This window comes from Asterias rubens, chromosome 6, assembly GCF_902459465.1.
Source record: "Asterias rubens chromosome 6, eAstRub1.3, whole genome shotgun sequence".
In the NCBI taxonomy this organism is placed as follows: Eukaryota; Metazoa; Echinodermata; class Asteroidea; order Forcipulatida; family Asteriidae; genus Asterias; species Asterias rubens.
In genome coordinates this window covers 9,048,153-9,073,013 of record NC_047067.1, presented here as the reverse complement: position 1 = coordinate 9,073,013, position 24,861 = coordinate 9,048,153, and the positions used below count along the sequence as shown (strand labels likewise).

At 37.5% G+C, this 24,861-nt stretch overlaps 2 protein-coding genes across 3 annotated transcripts in view; both read right to left on the bottom strand.

Annotated features, from left to right (window-relative positions):
* LOC117291394 (la-related protein 4B-like) overlaps positions 1-15,004 on the bottom strand; it is a 32,318-nt gene extending 17,314 nt beyond the window's left edge. Inside the window, exons 1-4 of one of the 2 annotated variants that reach the window (XM_033773047.1) lie at positions 12,267-15,004; positions 11,280-11,413; positions 1,611-1,782; positions 994-1,128 (exon numbers count right to left, since the gene is read on the bottom strand). In XM_033773047.1, coding sequence (XP_033628938.1) covers positions 994-1,128; positions 1,611-1,782; positions 11,280-11,333 — 361 coding nt within the window. In that variant the 5' untranslated portion in view covers positions 11,334-11,413; positions 12,267-15,004. Of the gene's footprint in view, positions 1-993; positions 1,129-1,610; positions 1,783-11,279; positions 12,216-12,266 lie in introns of those variants that run through there. The other variant, XM_033773046.1, reaches the window with a different exon arrangement.
* A 281-nt stretch (positions 15,005-15,285) lies between these two features.
* On the bottom strand, positions 15,286-18,934 carry LOC117291562 (eukaryotic translation initiation factor 1-like). The gene is made up of 4 exons (XM_033773362.1): positions 18,757-18,934; positions 17,824-17,875; positions 17,511-17,604; positions 15,286-16,476 (listed from the first exon to the last, which is right to left on the bottom strand). The coding sequence occupies exons 1-4, from the start codon at positions 18,800-18,802 to the stop codon at positions 16,330-16,332; spliced, it is 339 nt and encodes a 112-aa protein (XP_033629253.1). The 5' UTR covers positions 18,803-18,934; the 3' UTR covers positions 15,286-16,329.
* Between the last annotated feature and the right edge of the window lie 5,927 nt (positions 18,935-24,861).

Here is a 24,861-nt window from a genome sequence, read left to right as displayed (position 1 = left end):
ACTGGTACAACACCCTGCTGTCATGGATTTGTGCACACAAACATACATCGCACACAAATCCAGTTAACATGGTTAACGGCCAACCAATTGATACAATACACTGGGCTTGTCTACGCTATATTCTCGCTACTTTGCATGCACTATAATAGTACATGCAAGAATCATCAAACACTAGCAGGTGCTTCACAACATTTAAAATCTGGGAGCTTACGCCCTCTGTTGGCGGAATATACAAAAACTCCTCAATTGCACCAAGCAATATTTATGAACGTCTGTAATTCTATAATGTAGATGCAATGTTTTTGATCACCATGAGCGTTTTTGTTAAACAAATTTGATGACAGAAATTTTGTTAAATGAAACGGACGGTTACAAGTTTATAACAAAAACAACCGCAAACGCATAGGCTTTACTTACGCCCTTTGTCGGCAGAATATTAGAAAATTCCTCAATTGCACCAACAAATATTTATGAATGTCTGTAATTCTGTAGTGTAGATGCAATGTACAACCGTAAACGCATAGGCTAAAAGGATTCAGGTACTATTTCAAAATGTCTACAGATTTACATTAAACTTACACGGTTTGAAGATAATGATAGTAGACAGCTTCCCTTCAAATATAACTTACTGCGGTACTGCAGTTTTTGAGAAATAAGTAAAACAAGTCACAAAATAATTTTCGTCTCAGTGAGAACCAAAATTATTTTAGCATGTAAAAACAAATTAACCAGTTATGGTATTACATGTACATGTATAACATACCATAACTGGTTGATGGGTGTTTACATGCTAAAACTGAGACAAAAATTATTTTCGTGACATCGTTTCACTCATTTCTCAAAAAATACAGCACCTCAGTAAATAATATTTTAAGGGAAGCTTTCTACTATCATTATCTTAAAACTGTGTAAGTTTAATGTAAATCTGTGGACATTGTGTTTTGTGTAGAAAAAAGTACATAGACCCTTTAATAAGAATTTGAATGAACTTACAGGTGACTATTTGTCCGTCTGGTAGATATGGGTATTCCGGACTGCCAATGTATCCATTGAATACCGGCGACTCCGGAGAGGGTGGATAACCCAATCCTGGTGGTTTACCAACATCTCCGTTCATCTGGTACGAACCTGGTGAAAGCAAAACACTCATTTATTATCAATTGTTTAATAAAATTGTATTCAAAACAGAATGAACTGGGACATGTTTGTTTCGGTTTTTTTTTTCTCTCTTCATATGGCCTAATTGCATTGGCCATTTTGGACGACAATGAGAATTGTTTGGTTTTGTTACCAATTTCATGACTCTGCTTACCGCCTAGTTCTGCGCAAACGACCGCCATTCTCCGCCTGTGCAAATGGGGGAAATGCTACCTGGAAACGTGGAGAACGCACGCGCAGAAGCAAAATTCGCTGCTAACCCATGAAATATATGCTTTTAAAACGCAAGCGCCGTTTCTTTGCTTATGGTAAGGGAATGAAAAGAACCTTATTTCTATTCAGCATGCTTTGGCCAATCTTTAAAAAATTTGGGTTCAAAATGCCCCACAAAAATGTCACACAAAAGTACTCAAGAATCAAATATGAAGAACTGACTAAGCTGTAGAACCAACCTTGTGTGCTAATTGCTATTTGAGGAGACGATGCCTGGGAGTTCCTGTTGTCATTGTCATGCCAGTCTGGACTACTGTCTGTGGAATCGGCAGATGATGTCACCGAGTTGGCAAGTTTCGGACTTTGAAATATCTTGGCATTAGGATTGAGTGTTGTCTTTTTGGGAATAGCCTGAAAGAAAAGAGTAAATCAATACACTGTCAAAGACTGTGTTCAAAGAAACCAATCAGAATGGATTTAGTACAAAGATGGCAACATGGCACTCTTTCAGTAGAGTACAAGTACAATGTACATTAGTTTTAATTTTGTGTGAAACAAAAAACTCAAAAAAAAAGTTATCAAGTCAATGATAAGCCGATCATACAACTTAAAACACTCCCTCAGCAGTAACAAACAGTAACATAAACAAACAGCTACTGATATCAAACTTGATATAGGCGGTCTGCACTGCTTTTCCACATCAATTGTGTTCAAACAATATTTGAGACAAAAAATAAATTCCAGAATGAATGTTATTTACATATGTACCAATGTCTTGGTGCAGCGCCACAAGCTACATTTCAAAGCATAGAACAGTAAGCCTTCATTGTAGGCAAATAATGAAACTCACTACCCGCCTAGACACCCTTCAACTTGACGGCAGGCTCAAGATGGTAAAATTCAGGCTGAATAGTGACTTACAAGTATGAAATGCAATGCAATGGACACCAACAATACAGTAAGCAACTCATTTGATGCAACAATGTATCAGAAAATCACAATTAGGCCTGGGTGACTAGTCAAATTCACTTGTCTAGTCAAATTCACTAACCAATTAGTCAGGACTTCAACACTAGTCATGACTACTTTTCAGTAGTTGAAATGTGGCAGTCGCAAGTGTGTAGAAATCAATACCCGCCCAGGCCTGCAGTAACAATACATCTAGACAAGTTAGATAGCAATCTGGTTCCCAACACCTAATGCTTCACATGTATGTACTTTCGTAATGTGCACCATACTGCTGTCAGATAGGCTAACTGTCCAAGCACATAGTGAACAGATGGAATTGTGCAAAAACAACAAAGATAGAGAGGAGATGCAGTTATGCAAAATTTTGACATTTGCGATTTTCAGATCACCAGGCTTGCTGCACGTCATGTTTACATCTATGTACAGTACACAGCAATTGAAAATTTAGAGTAAAGAATATATCGACCATCGTCATGGGCACACCAGAGCTACATTTAAGTACAGGCAGTTTGTTTGTAAAATCTGTTGAATTTCCCATTAAAAAAAGATTAGATAAATAAATACATTGGAGCGCCTGCGTACCCAAAATTGTACTGTTTTCTAGCTGGTGAGTTTGTTGCTTGTTTGATTGATGTATGATTCATAGCACCTTATGGAAACAATATATTCCATGTTTTGGGGTTCCATCGTCAAACTATATAATTTTTATAAATTACGAAAAGTTGCATCTCCTTAAGGTGACCCCCTGACTGCTGCTTCCTGGGTTGTATCAAAATTTGGGTGTGATCCCTGGCTCGTGGCTACAAGGCAGTAAACGGCAAGTATGGCTTCTGACTGGCACCCCAAACGAAGATACATGTATTGACCAAATAGGGAGTCCACCAATATAGGGCTAGATTAGCTCAGTTGGTAGAGTGCCGGCACATCAATCTGGAGGTTGTTGGTTCAAGTCCCACTCTAATAAATGTTTCTTTGTTCAACCACAAAACCATTTTAAAGTCTGTTTCCCTTGTGAATTATATTTTCCTAACCTATCGATCCTTTTTTGAAATGTCATGTAATCAAAAGCAGAACCTTTCTGTTTTGGGGCATTTTTGTAATCCAATATCTCACTATGATTTAGTGCTCATACATGTACACCGAATCGGAATGCAGTGTGCATCAGGACGACAAAAACATCCGAACTTGTCTGAATGATAGTCGATTGTTCAACGATATCTTTTCAGTCATTCACAAAGCCTCCTGTGTGGTCTGCTCCATTGAAAATTAATCTGGCATGCACATTATCATGTTCAGAAAGAAAGAATAACATTCTTGGGCAGGGTTCTCATTCTCAAGATGGTTTTCTTTGAAATGTTTGTGTGAAATTAGCAACAACAAAAAAGTTTTGTTTGTGTACTGATCTGAATTTGAGTTTCCTCTCTTTAAATCTACATGTATTAGTAACTTCACCAGATTTATGGTTTTTTTTGAGAGATAACAAGGACTGCATAAAATATGACTGGTTTAATTTGGAAAGGAACTACACTGTACTGTACATTGTGTATTTTGGGGACAAAATCATCATTAACAAATCAGTACACTCTTTATGTGTAATCATATTTATTAGGTAGTATTTGTATAAAAAAAAATCAAAATAATATTCCTTCTCTGAATCCGATGCGGAAGCATCTCGAGAGTATTATTAAATTTTGAGCAGGAGCAAAGATTTTCACGAAAACCAGATCATCCGCATGAATCATGTCTTCATCTGGTTGATATAAAAAGAAGAATAAATGTAAGGGGAATAATGGCAGGGGAGCTAGTGCTGAAACTCTCGATAGTTGTGCTAAAAACTTATGGCATTCTAATTGAAAAAGACAACGGACCTAATAATTGTGATACAAATTATGTGCGAACAATCACCCATCAAAAAAGAGAGAAAGAAAATAAAAGCATGTTATCACATAATGCCATTCAATGGCAGGTCCTTGCCCGTGTACTGATTACATGCAATGTAGCGAGATAACAAAGACTAACATCATTATGTTTAGTATTCATTGTTAGCACTACACAAAAATAAACGACTGATATTTTATAATCGTCATTTTTTCCGAACAAGGATTTCTTTAATGGTGGAAAAATACTTCCCTGGAAACCAATGGGGGATGGATCATGTACATGGTAGATCATGATAGACTCAAACCAAAGAAGTGCTCAAATTGAATGGCTTCGGATCAGATACCATTTTTGTACTGGTTTCATACCCAATTTAAATTTTTTTGAAAAACTTCAAAAGGAAAATCGCAAGAGTAATTTAAACATTTGGAAAATATGTGGTGGTCGGAAACAGAGGAAATTCTTCCAGTGGTGGTTGGGGAATCCCGAGTGCCGGGAGGGCCGGGCGGGTTTTCCGGCACCGACCACTGTGGGCAGAACCCTGTTTATCTACTGTACTGTACGTACAGTACAATCACGGTGCCATTGATCGAATGTATGCATACATTACATTATACATCACTAGTGCCCTATAAGGTAAATGTACATAGTGTAGATGGCAGGTCACAATATGACTCCTGAATAGTGTTGCTGGATAATAATTAATATTTAGTACATCGTCCGCCAAAAATCAAAATAAACTGCCATTAAAAAAGGGCATGACCGGCCAGCAGGAATAAAGGGCACAGCAATTATATACCTATGGCAGCAAAGAAGGTAATTTTTCGAGGTGCACCACCAAGCGATTATAAATTTTCATTTCAGGTCTGTACTGGCTTATGCTACCCTCACACTTGGGCAAATATTCTTACGAATATGAATATTTGAAATTCGCAATGAATTCGCCCAAAAGTTACGATTTGATGGTGAATATGTTCTCGATCGTCCCTCAACCTCTCCTTACCAATATCTTACGCATAATATGCACGCTTTACAGACAGTACCAATGGCCTACCAATGCTTACAAAAATCGATGGCGAATTACCGTCTTCACAACATTCACTGAAATTTAGGAAGCGCTTCGTATTGCTACTCTCACAGAGTGAGAACGTTATTGCGAAGATGAAACATGAATTTGTGTTGAATTCTTCCAAAATGGCGGTTGGATGGCGAACATTTTCATCTCGGTCTCATCCCTCGATCGTCCCCGTTCGACCATCTCCTCACCCAGGCCTGATACTTCACGGAGGCAACGAAGGCGATTGCCTCCGTGTCCCCTGGTCATTGCCTTGGTGCCCTTGAAATGCTCCAGTACAAATTTGCAATTTCATCATAGGGTGCCCTTTACCAAGACGAAATTGCCTTGGTGCCCTTGCCCTTTCAACAACGAAGCATACAGCCCTGCTCACCAATATCTTACGAATATATTATGAATGCTACTACACTTGCCAATGCCTTTACGAACATTGCCAACTCTTATGCACGCTTTACGAACATAACCAATGCTTACAAAAATCGATGGCGAATGACCGTCATCGCAACATTCGCTGAAATTTAGAAAGCGGTTTCTAAATTGACCGATCTTCGTTAGGAGGTGGGGAATAATTTGTTAACGTTCCGAATTTGTTACCAACGCTTACAAAGACACGGCGAATGTTGTGAAGTTTGAGCAATTGTCACATATTTCCTACCGTTAGCATCGCTAGCAAATTCGCAGTGTGAGAGCAGCATAAATTGACCGATCTTCGTAAGGAGGTGGAGAAGGACTTGTGAACGTTATGAATTTGTAACCAACGCTGATGAAGACTCGGCGAATGTTGCGAAGTTTGAGCGATTGTTAAATAATTCCGTTTGTAAGCACATTCGCTGGCATTTCCTCCCCAGTGTGAGAGTAACATCACGTGCAACACGTCAATGTTTACAATGCTAAATGCTACAATGATACTGTAGCACTTCAGGTAACTATTTCAAGGGAAGTCTTCCATCTTTATTCCAGCAATAGGGTGATAGCATGTTCAACTCAACAATCTTGTTCCTAACTCATTTGAAGCAAGCACAGTCTACATGTACTATGTACATGAAGAACACCACACTACACTCTTTTAGTAGACTTGCCAACAAGGGGACATTTTGTGTAATTTTTTCTGTAAAAACAAAACGTGGCGTAAACATCAGACATGCGAGAAGCCTTGCTAATTGGAACATTGACGTAAGGGAAATTCTTGGGTTTTGACCATGTACACAAGTTGTCATACTGAAGCAGTAATCAGTTATTACACTGTACTTTATTTTGACAAATTCAATCTATTTATACACAGGTGTAGTACTTTTGAATAATATTTACCAAACGGGTGTCCAGACGCTCAACATTAGGTGTAATTTTAATGCACTAAATGACTGTTGTAAGGGCAGCTTTCCCTATTACATGATGGACAAGGTTTCAGACATGGTTTTTGCACACTACAAACAAAAATCTTGGCCAAAACGATGCATGTTGAGCAAACTTTAAAGCAAGCACCACCAACATGTACAGCCGAAGAGGTGAAAACATCAAATGCCATGGTGACGTAAAATGAGACTCGAACCCGATACCAACTGATATCGGAGAAGTGATATGGTCAATATAGGCCTACATGTACATGTAGTAGAATTTATCAGCAGTGATGAAATTTAAACCAAACCAAGTCATGTTGAAGAAAATTACAATTAGATGCTGTTTGTACATTATACGCAGGCCTGTATGCCTCGTTTTTGAAAGGGCAAGTGCACCAAGAAGGCATTTCATCTTTGGTACCCTACATATGTGAGGAAACTGTAAACTTCTAATGTAGAGCATTTGAAGGGCACTAAGGCATTGACCAGGGGGCATTGATGCAATCACCTTCGTTGCCTCCATGGAGTATCAGGCATGGTACATGTACGTATTTCGCTTTCCCGTAATGTACATATTCTGCATTGCTACATGTACAGTGTTCTCCACAGACTTTTTTTTTAGGAGGGCGGCATGACGTAATCAAATTGGCGCCTGTCCACATGACGTTATCAAAATGGCGCCCATTTTGATATGATGTCAGCGGACGTAAAAGCAACAGATGCTTGAGAAAACCATTTTCTTAAAATAATGTATTAACCCCTGGGCCCGACAACGCTACCTATTGATTGACATCCATTTCGGTTGGAACAACCTTATTTTAAAAAACTAAATCAAAACTACAATTTGTTATTATACATTTTGCTTTGTGTGCCGCGCCAATAATGATCGGCATGCAGTACGTTGAAATAAGAAAGCGGGTGATCGGACCATGATCGGACGGTCTTCATGTGCAATTTTCAAAACGAAAAAAAAAAATCAAAACCCACATTTAATTGAATATGCTTCGAGGCTGTACATTGTACCATTCTGTACATGCGTGCGGCACACTGTGTGGCAATTCTTTCTCAGTTTGCGATTGTAGTCTATCAACGGCCAATCACAGCGTGCAGACTGTGCATGCACAATGCATGCAGTCGGCATTCCCATGGTCTGGGCGACATCGACGGTACTGTTAGCGTGGTGTGTGCATGGTTGGTTGATGCATACGAACCATGTGGCCGTGTGTACATCGGTTTTTTTAACGTTTGTTTCACGATAGCATTTCTGATGCTATACATGTAATTTTGAAGTCGGCTCTGGCTTGTCAGGTACTCGTTTGATCTTATTAAATGCAGTCTAAACATAGTCTCTTTGTCTCTTTTTGGGCAGGGCGGCCAATAGTTTAAGCAGGGCGGCCTAAATTTTAGGAGGGCGGCCCGCCCTCCCAATTTACGTGTGTGGAGAACACTGCATGTAGTTTGCTAGTAGCCTTGAGTCAAGGCGCTCGTGGCTTTCCTGAATAGTATACAACACAAACAGCCCCACCAAAACAAAACTTGTGCGAGTAACGTGGCCACGAGGCGCCTTTACCAGTACAATTCAAGTCATTATGTTATTCCTTTTTGATACTTTCTCATACTAAATTTTGTAGGAGAAATTACATTCATTACTATGCTTTTGAGCTTTATTTGCAATTGGACAATGATTGTCAAATGAAAAGAACTGTTGCAAACTCTAACAAAATTATGACCGCAAAACTGTTGAAAATACTGAAAATTCATGGGGGGTTTTAAATGACCGCAGTAATGCAGTAGAATTGTATTAATTGTCTAGAAATCTTCCAACATTTGAGTCTGCTTAGTACATCATGTTTCATGATTACACGAAAGTAAACTCGCTGTTGTCTTCCGTTCTCGCATGGCACTGAAGTGGCATGACTCACGACATTAGTATGCTAAACAGTAGGAACTGTATGTTATCGGAACCATGGCTTTGCTAAGCAATGGTGAAACATTGTGAAAACAACGTGAAATCGTCCATGTTCCTTTGTTCGTAGTTAAGTTATTCGTCATAACTACCAAAATGTCACTCTGGTACTCACTTATCAGTCTTAAAATAGGAATAAAACAATGTCAAATCGTCATACTTTCTTGTGGTGGCTGCTGCATTACCTTGCTAAAATGGAAAGAGTCTAAAATGTTCAGAACAGTAATTGGTTAAGAACATTTTAAATAAAAAAACTATTCATGATTGCGATAGCCTTGTTGAACACATAAATTTCTGATTGATAAACAAGATGGTAAAAGTGCTTAGTGGCTCCTATCGCTCGTCTTTTTTCATGTAAGCAGCGGTCTCGCTGTTAGGAGGCCTGAACCATTGGACAGCTGTGAGCGCCTTGACTAAAGGCTAGTTTGACGAGACAAACAAAATACAAACAAACAGTCTCTCAAACCGCACAGCCATCCATTGGAAGGGTTTTGGACAGATTTGTCTCATGTTAATTCAGCATTCAGCAGTACGGATGCTAGCCAAAATGACATACAAATGTTACCTGCTCAGATAAACTTGGCCAGATTGATCAAAATAAAGGCCAGATTTATTCAAATAAAAACCAGAAAAACTGTGTGACCATTTCATATTTCATTTCATAAAGTGTCCATGTGTGTTCTTCATGTAATAATACATCCAGAATGCTTTTTAGGGTCGATTTCAACGAGATTGACAGGCCTGTATGCTTAAGGGCACCAAGGCATTTTCTCCGTGGTAAAGGGTCAACACCCAATGAGGAAACTGAAAATTTCTAATGAAGAGTTTCAAGGGCACCAAGGCAATGACCAGGGGACATGGAGGCAATCACCTTCGTGAAGTATCGGGCCTGAGTTGATGTGATAACAAGTTTGAAACATTTTGCGAGATAAACAATGTACGAATCCATCAGCAGTTGACGTTGTAACACGCCCAGAAACTCAAGTGACATGCACTGATGCATGCTTTCAGATCCAGTCTTCATACAGACAACCTGTTTCCGAGGGATTACAGTGTAAATCCCTAATCCCTCTCGACTGACAAACGAGGCTAATGAGAGATCGGTAAGCTGCCACTAGTGTTTCCTATTGTTCCCCCCAAAAAAAAATAATAATTTAAAATAATAATAATTCCAGTGCCCCTCCGCACACACCCCAAAAAAAAAAAAAAAAATACGTAAGTGCTCATGAAAATAAAAAAGATAAAGGAAAGAGAAAAGAGGAGTATGCGTGTTTGTGTCAATATATACTGAATCTAATGTAATGAACAGTCGCAATCAGGATTGCTACGAAGAAGATAAAAAGGATGGAGGCACCTCTCCACCCCCCCCCCCCCACCCACCACCCCCGCAGTGACCCCATTCCAAAATTAAGGTATGACCCAAAACCCAACCACTGACAAATCCATAACCCCTGGTCAACATTAGACCTACAACAAAAATTTCACTCACTAAAATCAGATTCAAGTATCCCTTTAAAATCAAGAAGTTTGGTTTTAAAAAAAAAGTAAAAAAGCGTAAATTGTCATCCAAACACAATGCTAAAAGCTAACAACCTAGCCAACAACAGATTGTAAACAAATTAAAAACATCTTATTCAAAAGTAGTTTTAAATAATTTTTATAAGGCATACACAACCATACCCATGACAATACTGTACCATATGGTACATGTACATGTGTGAATCTACACCCAAATCTTTGAGACTTTGACCTCTGCTAAAATTGGTGGGTCTTGCCCAATGGAACAGGTTTGTATCCATGGCTTATTTACATGTGGAGTATTAAAAAACAAACACAAACATGTTTACAATGTTGTACCTGTAAATTTGGTTTTATCAGCTCGTCAGAATGTAAACAAATGCATCTGTGCATCATTCCTTATGATAATCAACAAACCACAATGAACGACCTATTTTAGCCTCAAAATAACATTTCCATATTTTTTGTTGACAAGTAAAATACTAAATGGATAAACTAGATTAACCGCTTAGTTCACTCAATTGTTTAAGGTGGTTATTTAACACAGGTGTGTTGTACAATGGTACAATCAACCACAAGGACTGTGATGCAAAAAATGAACATATGGTACAATAATGTACATGAACGGTGCATGCCAGACCATTTATGCCAATATGCCATTGTGGTACTGAACTGAACAATCCACACACATGTATCGGTAACTTTATGGCAAAAACTAAACAGACATATATTTAAAATGTATGATTTTTAATATTTGTCATGAATTTTTTTTATTTACTTCAGTTTTTGAGGGGAGATCAACAACTAAAATGGAGGTCATTTGTTGATACTGTCAAACGGTAATTCCGAAATAAAAGTTCAGTTTGCATGAAATTGGTCCCACGACCAAATTAATTCAATCAGCTTTAAATAATATAGTTCCTATTATTAGTTACTTGTTCGATACATTCTAGGAGCAGCAAAAGGTGTTTACATCAATAACAACAAAATTCAAGCCAAAAAGTACAACGCACGCACACAATTAATAACAAGCAGGAATTTCAATTTGCAAAAGCAATTTCCGTTCCCAAATGAAACCAATTATAAAACATGTTTAGTCTTTAAAAAAACAATATATTAAACACAATTGGATGACTTCAGAAAAGAAAAATAATAATTTGCTTACAGTGCTAGATGAAGAGCTCAAGTCGTCTCCCTCGTTAGACCGGTCGGTAGTCATGGGAAGGAGACTGAATTTCACCTTAGGGGCAGTTCCGTTGTCTGACCCGTTTTCAGGGGAAAGAATCACCGTCCAAATTCCTTGTGGGGGAAAAGTTAACATGGTGGGGATCAGAAATGGAAAAACGGAAGAACAAACATGCTACTTAAATGTAGAAATAGCCAACCAGCTGGAAGATATGTGTAGACTTTGTGTACAATATTGTACACAACACAGCAGCCAGTGGTTTTGCTATGCTGTGCAATACACGGCAGATCTGTGTGTGGTGGTGTAGTGTGTGTGTGTGTGTCACACTCACAGTTGGGCATCCATCCATGCACAAGTCTCCCCCTCGCACACATACATTATGAACATTACTGCAGCACAACGTTCCTATCCACACAAAACAAGCAGACTTGGGGAGTAAAAACAGATATTCCCAGGATATGATTTCCAAAGTTCTAAAGAAAGTCCTTTCCCGACAGTCACATATTGACAATAATTCAATACTGGCCAAGTTATTTTTAGCTCGTGTGTGACCCTACTTAAAAATGCATGCGTTGAAGCATTTGTATTAAGACAGTTTATTCCAAATTAATAAAATAGAATTGGGCGAAACGTTGGCTAGGCTGTACGCCTACGCTGGGATTTTTGCACTTGCGTATGTGTGTGGTTCTACGTAAGGACCACGTAAGAGACTTGACACGGCCAGTCTCGGGTCATTCTGTATTTCCCCCACTACGCACCCTGTCCGTCATTTCCGCAAGAAGTGAAACTCGCTAATATTCAATCGCCATGTCGCCAGCCGAGTCATTAATTCATTAAAATTTCAGCATTATTTCGGCCGTTTTTGACTCCCCCATTCCCAGAGATTCAACAATCCCACGTGATTGACAAGACATGGCGGCGCACAGTGCACGGAACATGCCGATCAACCGGCGTGACTGTACTCACTTTTTCAGCTAAACGGGAGTCTTACAGACTGCATTCAGCGCACAAATACTGCTGGGCGTGATTTAAGAAGCTTTGCTAAGATGCAGTTGTGACTTTGTTGAAAAGAAGTTGCTTGTTTAGAGTCAAAAATGCCTCATAAAAACCGTGATTGGTGCTTCTCTTCCTTCGTGAACGTACGACATTATCGTGCAGGGACGACACTCAGACATGCGCAGTGTAATCATAACTTGAGATAAGGACTTGCTGATTACACAAATTGTTACGCTCTGCTTTCAAACTAAAGATATTAAAACAGTAAATACAAAATAATGTATTTATTTTATTTTTGGAAACCAATTTGTTTCAATGAACCAGAGATGGTATTCGCATCATGGCTCGAACTATTTAAATAAGGGACTAATTTCGTCCACCCTTCTACACGGCATGAATAATAACAGTAATTGGTCATGTGATGCGGTCGTACACAGTGCGCAATACGGCTTTATGCCCCTGAATACAATAAAAGAAACCCGTCGATTTAAATACCCAAAACAGCAATTAAGTCATGACTACTGCATGCTAGCTTGCGCGATGGCCAGCCTGTGTGCGGAAGTTGCCTATGGACAGACGAACAGACAGAGCAACAGCTGAACCTCTTCGTTTTATTATGGTCTTTACTACTGTCTACAGTATTTTGTTCTTTTTGTATAGTCGACTTAGATGCGTGCTTGTCACGAGTGCTGAAAATTACATCCAAATCGAATGCACAGTAATTAATTGGTAGTGTGGGACCACATAGGACTACACTAGGCCTATATTATTGTTGCAAGTGCATTTTTAGGACTGCACACAAATTAATTCCGAAAATTCTTCCAGATGCATTTATTATGATGATCTTGAAATCATAATGCAGATATGCATTATTCATAACAAACCGGCTTATAAATAATATAAGATACAAAACACACTGATTTTTACAGAGTCATAAATTGATGTATCCCGAGCCTGCAGCGCCCGGTAGAGGGCAGTTTTCATTTTTAGTATTTTGGGAACCGTATTGAGAATGGAAATTAACCAGTTTTTGAAAAACAATAATTATTTACAAATATATTATGTATATGTATATGTAAAAAGAAAAAAAAAAATACAACGTCATTGGTGGTCGTCACGCGTCCTGTGTTATGTCAAAGTAGAAACTGCAATCTTTCAACAGGGTTTTGTTTCACCATATATTTATACCTTTTCAGTTAATGTTACTACGGGAAATGAATTCTTACTCTGTTTGATCAACAGCAAAATGAGACCGAAGTTTCCAAATAAAACAAATCATCAAAAAGGTGGAGAGGTAAACACTTGGTCGTTTTGCCGTTAAAAATGTATGTCATTTTTGTCAAGTTCCTCTGTGGGCAAATTACATTTTGTTTAATTCTTTGTATTTTTCTGACAAACGATGATCACCAAGTCCAATAGTTGTATGCCCTGTTAAGATGTACGGTAATCCTTATTCTATTAGGTCAAATAAATAAACAAAAATACCAGCTAATCGTCCCCTCCCTCATCCTTTTTTGAGGCCGCATCTTTCTTTCTTTTTACTATTCTTTATTTTACTTTTTTTTTCATTTCACAAAGATAACTTTTCTGTGTGTTTCTCATTTAACTTACTAATCTTTAAAGAACTTGTAATTACGTAAAGTAGGTTTACACTTTGAATGAAATGCTTCTCGGCGACCTTTGAACAAAAAAAAAAAAAAAAGCCCTCATCCTCCTCGTTTTGGAAAAACCCGGAAGATCAACTGGAATACTTTTTCACTTGGGCCTTACTTACTCGGTCGCACAAACAAATTTACAGACACAATTATAATCACTCATCTAACTGATCGTGCTGCATAAATTGCCCAAGGAATGCAAATTTTAAAAAATTAAAAATGTGCGTACACTTGATTAATTAATGAATGCAAAATATTAAAGTCTGCAAAAGTATCACATAATATGACAGACAAATAAAGTTACATGACATCTGATCCTTTACTTAAACAGAACTTTTTCCTTAAATTGACGCTTTTAAGTATGGACGCTATCAAATAATACACTCACGTGTTAACCTCCTTCATGCTATTCTAAAGCACCAATCTTTCTCGAGTTCTGTACACCATGGAGCAATAAACTAGTTTATTGCTCCATGTGTACACTAATTATCACTCAGCTAACAAGTGAAATACATTTCCATGAACCTTGCTGATCACTTGTCCACGAATTTCTTTTTTTTTTAAATGAGGTAAAAGTACCAATTGTTGTGGTTTATTTTTTTGGCTATTCCACATTTTGGGAAGATCTAAATAGCTACAAGTCATAATGCTTGACCAAGTATGGTCTTTAGAGCAAACATCCCATCCAAGCACACATAACATCATACCAGCACAAACATACACAAACAAGACCATGACAAGGAAACAACTGTTTCCTGAATAACAAAAAGGGTCTTTCATGTAGTGGCAATTGTACTATTTTATTTTTTTTTTCCTTGTAAGACATAACATAATAATGTGATCGTACACAATGTGGGTATTTTAAGTTACAATGTTCCATTTTATAGACAACAAACTGGATATCTTGGTAAACAAAGATAGTAAAATATGGTTACTATTGTGGAGAAATTTGACAAACTTGTGCACAAAGTTCAATATATAAAGGCAGTGGACACTATTGGTAATTATTTAAAATAATTATTAGCATAAAACCTTACTTGGTGACAAGTAATGGGAAGAGGTTGATAGTATAAAACATTGTGATAAACGGCTCCCTCTGAAGTGACATGTAGTTTTCGAGAAAGAAGTAATTTTCCATGAATTTGATTTCAGTAATTTAAATTTAGAATTTGAGGTCTCAAAATCAAGCATGTGAAAGCATAAGAGATGTTAAATTTGCATCCGGGATACCGAATATCACACAACTTCATGTGACAAGGGTGAATTTTATTTCATTCAGATCGCACAGCTTCGCTGACCAATTGAGCTCAAATTTTCACAGGTTTGTTATTTTATGCATATGTTGAGATACACCAAGTGAGACGACTGGTCTTTGACAATTACCAATAGTGTCCACTGCCTTTAAGAGCAATGTACAAATATCAACCTTTATTTGTCTTAACGCCAATGAAAAAAAATCAATTCTTTAGTACGAGAACCTGTTTCCTATTAATACATTTTTGATTGAATTTTATAGCACAAAATGATGGATTTAAAAGCAAATTGTTTCAGTGGAGAGAAGAGAATTGGCAACAAAAGAATCAATCTGAGACAAGACCATATTAATTGACTCCTCCTATAGACCTTATGCATTGACATCATCCGGCCACCATCTTAGAGGTAAACTGATGATGAAACAATAGAAACGCGCAGATTTATATGAGCGATGCACATGATTGACCAATTAACAACCTCCTATTGACCACTAAGGGAGGGCGCCCAACTCCAAAAAGTCGTTTGCATAAGGTCAATTGAACTGTGCTTCACAGTTGAAGTCCAATAGGAGACTTGAGAAAGCTAGGTGGCAGCAGACTTACCAGGTAAATTTCCATTGTTTACGTAGTTCTGAGCGTGCGCACATTACCGAGAACAATGGATTTTACCTGGTAAGTCTGCTGCCACCAAGCATCCTTAAAGTCTCCTATCATGGAAGAGCAACTTTGTATGATTAATATGACTGCTGTGACAAGGACAACAGTGCATTGATACACTGTCTGAAAATAACAAGAACAAAAACAGAAGCAACACTCTGAATCTATTCAGTAAAATGGACTGGTTTCTATGACTGACATCTTAAGACTTAAAGCCCGGTCACACAGGCTCAGATAACGAGAACAAAAACGAGAACGATAACAATGCACGCCCTCGATTGGTTGAATGAGCATGGGCGTGGTCTGCGTGGAGCAGTTCAACCAATAGAATGCGTTCTCTTTGCGTCGTTATCGTTTGCGTTATCGCTACAGTGTGACTTGGCCTTAACGGGCCATTCCTAATTATTTACAACATTTTGAATGCCTCACTGTCCAAAGACATAAAATGTAAATATTATTTGCATTAAGTTAGAAGCCGTGGAGTTTGATCTGATGCTCCTTGGCAAGTCCGCAAGTCTCCAGGAAGTTCTTGACGTGCTGTCGCTGGTCTCCTTGTAACTGAATGACTTCTCCGAAATCTTTCTCAGTGTGTACGTTTCCATTGCAGTTAAAAAACTGTAAAATAGAAAAACAATATTATACTTCAGATTATGCAATCCAACAACTAAAGTGAGCAATTAAAGGGAGGTGTCGTTTTGATCTTAGCAGGCCTAAGGCTTTACAGGGAATAATGAACTTGAACCTAGTTACTGCAGGTGCAAGCACTGCCCACCATATCACAAAGGGCAACGCCATGCTACTGTAAACCTGTGCTGCTGGCGGCAGCCATTTTACTAGCTCGTTGAAGACCACCATTCCCCAAAAGGAAGCACAAATTGAAGAGACTTTGCAGTCAACATGACTTGATTAATGATTAACTCAAATGCAGTTTATAAGAATTTTCCAGCCAGAATCAAAAAGCCATTCGTCCGCTCAGAACTGTAAGGTACTTTGTGCATTTTGTATGGATTTCTTAAAACTGCTTTTGCATATTTTGGAACCCAATGTATGGATTTTGTAAAACTGCTTTTGAATAATATTTTGGAGCCTCTGGAGTTTTTTTCAAGAGTGGTCTTCAATGTATGCAAAAAGAAACATTGTTTTTTTTAAGTAAATTTTTTTTTTCCAAATGATTTTTTATTGAATGGCCTTTTGATTTTTACATTCACAAAATTGATATGATGACCTCATAGATCTGAGCAGCAGTGTTGAAGCCACAGTGGGAGTAGTTGCGATAATGTTGTCGAAATTATACGTGTTGGACCAGATTGTCATTTGCCGCTCGAGAGAATCTCGTAACCATCCAGCCTGGTGGCTGTCGGGAGGAGGGTTACAGTATCGCAACTACAGTGGGCGGTGCTGGGCGGGCCTCCCTAGGACTAACTAATTTCGCCCAGCACTCAGAGCAAAATACACTGTGCTGCCCAGCACAGATTTCCCCCAGACTGCAATTACATCAATGATGGCCCTATCTAACTTGGTGTAATAAATTGGATTTAGGACCCACCAGTCCTCACCACTAATTGGTCTAGCTACAACACTGCTGAGCAGACACCATTGGCAGACCCATTTACATTAATTATGATGTGTGGGTGATTATCTGAACATACCTTCTTCATCTTCTTGACAATGCGATGTTGTGAGTACATGGGGGAGATTCCTTCAACGGTGGTGATCATCTTTCTGCCGTTTCTTTGTTGACATCTGAAAAATCATCAATGCAGCCCAGATTAAAAGTTTGTTTGTTAACTTTATTTATTTACTTTTTAACAAATATTATATATATACACGTGTGCCCAGGTGTGCACTTACATTGCATTAATTTGTGGAACATACAGACATGTGAATGTTCTGTTATGTATTTCATCATGTTCTGTTTCTTTTCTTAACCTTGGATTTAATTTGTTTTATGTTTCCGCTTACCTGACATGAATTAACATCATACTCCCATCTTCACTGTTGTCTTGAAAGTGATCTAAAGCATAAAACAAAACCAAGAAATCAGTCAGAAAGCCAAGAAAGTTTTTTTCCTTTTTCTTCAAAACATTTTCTCAATGGGAATGGTGTGACTGTAGGGTTAGGAAAGGATTCATTAGACATTGAGGATTAAGTTCGTGTTCCTACTAGAATTTGTGTCATGATTTTCGAAAGAGGTAAAAATGGAGCAAATCTGTTGACTAGCTGTCAAAATTGTACATGTTTGACCATTTCACCCTGTTCGTTATGAGCACGGGTTGTAATCCTCCAGCAGCTTCGCCGTCGGCAGGAGGGTTACGTTATCGCAACAATCCATATAATCGATATCCTGCCACCCCACTTGTTTTTTGTTGGAAAAGTTTCCGTATATGGCGCCACCACTTTTTCATTCGATACTTAGTATCTAATTTACCTCAATGAGATATCCCTTTTTGTAAAAATGAGTGAAAAAGTGGTGGCGCCATACGAAAATTTATCATTTTTGTTCACTGAAAAGACTAAGTAAATGACAAATGATTTTCCCCAACAAAAATGTCAACTCAATCTACCTCCATGATTCAATAAAAACAAAATGAGTACCATTTTTAAATAATAATAATCATATTCATAATAACACCTCATTCAAAACAATACTTCCATATGCCTTGTTGGGTCACTTGCCAATATGATATTAGCATGGAGGTAGAATTAGTGATCCAACAAAAAATGGCGGGGCCTACAATTGACATTCACATTTCACTTCAGTGGCACAGTGCACAAACCATACAAAGCTGTTTGCACATGTGTGTGTGCACAGTTTTATATGCAGTGGACAACTCGTCCGCAAACAGCTTGCGTGACGCAACAACAAAAAACTCCAATAGAAAATATGATGCTTACCCGTTGTTTTGTTCAAGTTCTGAATGTGTCCTCCCATTCCAGCCATGTTGATTACTTTCGGTTATTCTGTTAAAACTTCTTAAATCAATAAACAAACTACGATGATTGTTTCCACTTTGGAAGGAATTGCTGTCGGGAACTGTGGCAAAAAAATTATCTATCGCACTATCCCAACTCGAACACAAGGTGGCAGCAGAACGGTAATTAATAGCCGTCCCATCAAAACTTATCGATCATCCAGCAACTTTGGAGTAGAACAGCCAAAGAGGCGAAAACAACGACAGGCGATTTCGCAAAGTGAGAGAAGAAATAATAACGAGCTAAATACATTATGTTTTATGAATGTCTTCGTTACTCTTTATGTAGACATAATAATATGGGGGGAAATACAGTAACCCCCATGGACAATAATTAACCTCGGTGTCATTGTTTTTTTCTTTTATACGGTTCTTTTATTTTCCCGTATAGGTGTTTTCTTTACTCACATAGACAAAAATACACGATGGGACCATTAGTTTGTTCACCTTAAAAATTTAAAAGAGAAGCCACCTAGACCTAAATTATTGAGACGTTCAACATTCTGAAAGGATTTGAAAGGACACAAGCAAGCCGCTTCTTCCAACTAGCTGAGACAGATACAAGAGGACACAGTTTGAAGCTGTTCAAACCAAGACTAAACAAGTCACTGAAGTGCAGATCTGACTACTTTTCGCAGAGTAATAAACCAATGGAACAAACTCCCAAAGCATGTGATTGGAGCAAAATCAACAAATGCCTTCAAAAGTGAGCTAGATAGACATTGGAAAGAATGGGATATTAGCCTACCATTTCCCGTGTGTAAGTGTAAGTGAGTGACCAGCAAAACGTGAACACTGCAAACTCGAATGCATTGCGATCGAGACTGTTATAAGAATGTTTTTTAATCACCATTAAACAAAAAATTATTTGCCACTTTTGCGCCTGCAACTATTCCCATGTTGATTGTTCTTCTTTAATACAATACAAGTGAAGAGCAGAATTCATGGTATGAAGATAATGCGTTGTGAAACTGGAAACTCAAAACAGTCATTAAATTATTTGTTTAGTAGTGTGGTTTGTAGGCCTTTCTGTCAAATAATGCTACAATTATTTGACACAAAGCAGACTATTAAACAAAATAATTTAATGACGGTTTTGAGTTTCCAGGTTCCCACAAAATTGAATATCGTGACGTTTAAAGTGACTGGTTAATCGCCACAACAACAAAACAGGGAAAATAAGCGGTTTGAAGGAACGAAATTTGAGTACAAAACTACCCGTTGTCAAAAATAATTGTCTTTTCTTTACCCAATCCTTATGCTATAATAATGGTTCCATGTGCCATCCTGAGGCAACCCTTTTTCGGCAATGCATTTAGTTGGTGTTCACGTTGTTTTTGGGAATTTTTGTTTGTCTATACCATGGTTCCATGTGTCATCTTGTGGCAACCCTTTTTCGGCTTTGCATTTCTTTGGTGTTCACGTTGTTTTGGGGCATTTTTGTTTGTCTTTTAACTATAGACAGTTGGAGGGTATGATTGTTATTGTTTGCGTCAAAATAAAACTTTCGCAAGCAGAGATGGACTAATTTGATGCTGAAAATGTCATGGCCTCGGGTAAATTGAACCCGTTTATAATAAGACAATAATTTGGCACCCCCTCCCACATAATCCTTGTCTTTGTTGTGAGACATCTAGGCGCGAATTTTCGTAATCAATGGACCACGCGCCCCTTGCGATGACCTGCGAGTTAAAAATAAAAGTCTCCCCAACATATCGTCAATATGATGACCATTAATTATTGTTGCTTAAAGGGTTTGTATACGTTTGGTAAATGTCAACAAAAACTTACGTGATAAGATTAGGAAGGTCACCAGTTTGGGATAATCATGGAGGCTATCTAAATGGTATAATGTATTTTGAAAAACAGCTCCTTTCGAACGTGGAGAATAAACCGAAGTACGGCGGATATGGAAAGATAAATCACATTTAATCCAAAAATACTTGGATATGAGAAGCAGAAACTTTCTAAGATCGTGGATCCTATTAGAGATTATTCTTCTTGCGTGTGCACACTCTCTTAATGTGAAAGAGTGAAAACGCAACTCTTTACATTTTGAGTTGTCCCTTACGGCTCTTTGCAAAGAGTGGTTGCTATTTTACTCTTTTAAAGGGGTTTCAATCTAGGGCAGAGTGAAACATCACTCAAAAAAGATGCAAACTTCAATCTAAAAGAATGGAAGACCACTCGAAAAAGAGTTGCCCTCATAATGGCTCTTCAAAGAGTGCTGTTTCACTCTTTTGCATTTTAGAGAGTATCTCTCTGGATTTTTGGCGACTTCTCAAAAACGCGACCACCTTTTAAAATAAATTAACATTCATGGGTGAGTCACATTTGAAGTGTTAAAAAAAAAACACGTTCAGGAACTTGCCTCCAACTTTGTAAACAGAACCCGTAATAAACCATGACTATTTGGCACCCCCCCCCAAACAAAACAACAAATTAAAAAGCAGCCCTTGCCCATACGCTAACTTTACTTTCACTTTGTATTAACTGAAATAATTTTCTTATCACAACTCTGTTCAAGACGGTGCATGGTGTCGCTATATGTTGTTTTATTGCATCAAAACGATTAATTGGCAGGAAACACAACAGCTATTATTTAATTTTGAAGACAAAAACCATCAAACTTTTTAAAATCTCTTAAATAAAACACTTTTATCGTTTTTAAACTCGTTTCCAAACTAAATAAGCATAGCTACAAATAAGCGTGAAGATTACAGGTTAACATGAAGTTTCTCGTTACCTAGAATGGTCGATTGACTTCTAGAGGGTTGTCAGTTTATGTATATGGTGGAATACATAAAGTGTTTAAACTGTCAGAAAATTTCTAATGTACCTTTATATTAATAACTCTACACTTGTTAATACTCTAAGAACGGTCAACACAAGGGTATAGTTGAACATCAACTGGAAGAGCCCTCAATGTTAAATATTAATACAAGTGTGGTCCATAACAGAGATAGAGAAATAATTTCATATAAAACTAAATTAATCAGATTTGTGAACAAATTTTTTTCTCAAAAGAGTGTCAACGCAAAAATCAAGAAAAGTATTGAAATTTTAATTTGTCCGCCCCCATGCAAATATAGAGCACAAAATGTTTGTTTACATTACATAGAACTTAACATGTGTCACCTAAAAATTATACGCTGGTAAATTCTACTCACTGCCAACACGTTTAAGCAAATAAAGCCTTGTTGTTGAATTATCATAAATAATACTGTTATATTTAAGATTATTAAAGCCATTGGACCCTTTCGGCACAGAAAAAAAAAAGTTCACAGATTTACAAATAACTTACAGGGTTTACAGAAGGTAGTGGTGAAATACTTCTCTTGAAATATTATTCCATGAAATGCTTTACTTTTTGAGAAAACAGTAAAACAATATCAATTCTCGTTAACGAGAATTACGGATTTATTTTAAACACATGTCATGACACGGCGAAACGCGCGGATACAAGGGTGGGTTTTCTCGTTATTTTCTCCCGACTCTGATGACCGATTAAGCACAAATTTTCACAGGTTTGTTATTTGATATAAAAGTTGTGATACACGAAGTGTGGGCCTTCTACAATACTGTTTACCGAAAGGGTCCAATGAATTATGTTTTGAAATTGTAAAAAAATGCTTTCACAGTTTTGTGTTCGTTGCAGCTGATATTTAGAAACAGGTTTGACTACACCCATGCAATTTTTAGTAATGTGTCCATCAAAATCAGCCTCAAGTTTTGATACTGGCCTATTTAAAAATGTTTTACTCACCAAGATTAATCTAACCACGAGAGATCAGATTAAAAAGAAAATCCCTTTCTAAACCATTAGTAAACAATCAACACTTAATAACCGAATCTATGTGTCTCAAACAATCACTAAAACTCAACCTAAAAGGGCAGCATATTTTTTCAGACAGTATATATATTTTTTTTTTTTTGTCTGTTTGTTTGTTTGTTGAGATGATCTTCCTAAGGATATAAACACCAAGCTTGCAACAGCCAATCTCTATATTAATACAAACACTGACACTGATTTAACGTCTACGTTGTGAGTTGCACAAATCAAGATATTGAGATTCAGTAACTATAGGCGAGGATGCTTATAATTCTCGTCCTTGTTAAATCAGTGGTTAGTTTGGGGGGATTCGGACCCGCAACCTTGTGATTGCAACTCTGGCAGTCTAACTTATGGACATAATGGTGACAACTGGACCAGGGCATTGGACATTTCTAATTAATCAAAATGGCTCCTTACTTGGGTTAAAGGATTTGGGTACCTTTTCAAAATGTCCATAGGTTTACATTAAACTTACAGGGTTTGAAGATAATGATAGTGGAAAGCTTCCCTTCAAATATTACTTACTGAGGTGCTGTAGTTTTTGAGAAATGAGTAAAACAATGTCATAAAAATACGTTTGTAAATGATTAAAATAATTTTCGTCTCATGAGACGAAAATTATTTTCATGACATTGTTTTACTCATTTCCCAAAAACTACAGCACCTCAGCACGTAATATTTTCAGGGAAGCTTTCTACTATCATTATCTTCAAACTGTGTTAGTTTAGTGTAAATCTGTGGACATTGTGTTTTTTTGTCCTACAAAAGTTACATAGACCCTTTAAATGAGATTTATAAATGAAATTGTGAGCTTTGCCAAAAACTCCTTTGTTACATGTACTGTAACTGACTGAACAATCTTAGTACCGTAGTTATGTGTCAGTATTACTCCTTACTATACATGCATATTAATTGAATTTTGAATCAACTATATTACTAAAAATTAATGACTTGAAATACTTAAATTTGGTTAAAATTGCCTTTTTAGGTATCGGGGGCGATTTCACAAAGACCTAAGATTGATCTTAAATGTGTATCAATCCTTATTGAGTACCAAAGTGTGATGTCACAATACACTTCTATAGTGGTGAACAACCCGTCCTAGATGAGTCTTAGTTCTAAAGCACTTCTGTAGTGAACAAACCGTCTTAGATGAGTCTTAGTTCTAAAGCACTTCTGTAGTGAACAACCCGTCTTAGATGAGTCTTAGTTCTAAAGCACTTCTGTAGTGAACAACCCGTCTTAGATGAGTCTTAGTTCTAAAGCACTTCTGTAGTGAACAACCCGTCTTAGATGAGTCTTAGTTCTAAAGCACTTCTGTAGTGAACAACCCGTCTTAGATGAGTCTTAGTTCTAAAGCACTTCTGTAGTGAACAAACCGTCTTAGATGAGTCTTAGTTCTAAAGCACTTCTGTAGTGAACAACCCGTCTTAGATGAGTATTAGTTCTAAAGCACTTCTATAGTGAACAACCCGTCTTAGATGAGTCTTAGTTCTTAGTGAAATCAATCCCAGATTGGTAAACACATACTAAAAGTGCTACAAAGTTACGATAAATAGAATAAAAAATAGATTGTTTTTTTCTTTTCAGTAGCTTACATGTCATACGTTGGGGAACAAGGTATCAAAGAAACAACAGTTGTACTGGTACAATTGCTTTTAACACAAAGTAAATATGGAACTAGAATGTCTACCAACAACTTTAAAGGCAGTGGACACTATTGGTAATTACTCAAAATATTGATTAGCATAACAACTTTCTTGGTGACGAGTAATGGGGAGATGTTGATGGTATAAAACATTGTGCGAAACGGCTCCCTCTGAAGTGCCATAGTTTTCGAGAAAGAAGTAATTTTCCACGAATTTTATTTCGAGACCTCAGGTTTAGAACTTGAGGTCTCGAAATCAAGCATCTAAAAGCACACAACTTCGTGTGACAAGGGTGTTTTGTCTTTCAAATTTTCACAGGTTTGTTATTTTATGCCTTGTTAAGATACACCAAGTGAGAAGACTGGTCTTTAACATTTACCAATAGTGTCCATTGTCTTTAAATGTCATGGCCTCCCAGCTATCCTGATCTTGGCCTTGGTGCTTGCTGTCCCTTTAAAAGTTTCTTATAGACTTAAACATTTTCTAATGTGCCATTTGCAAAATAAAATGGCCTTGCCCTCTCAAAGATGAATTCCAGGCCTAT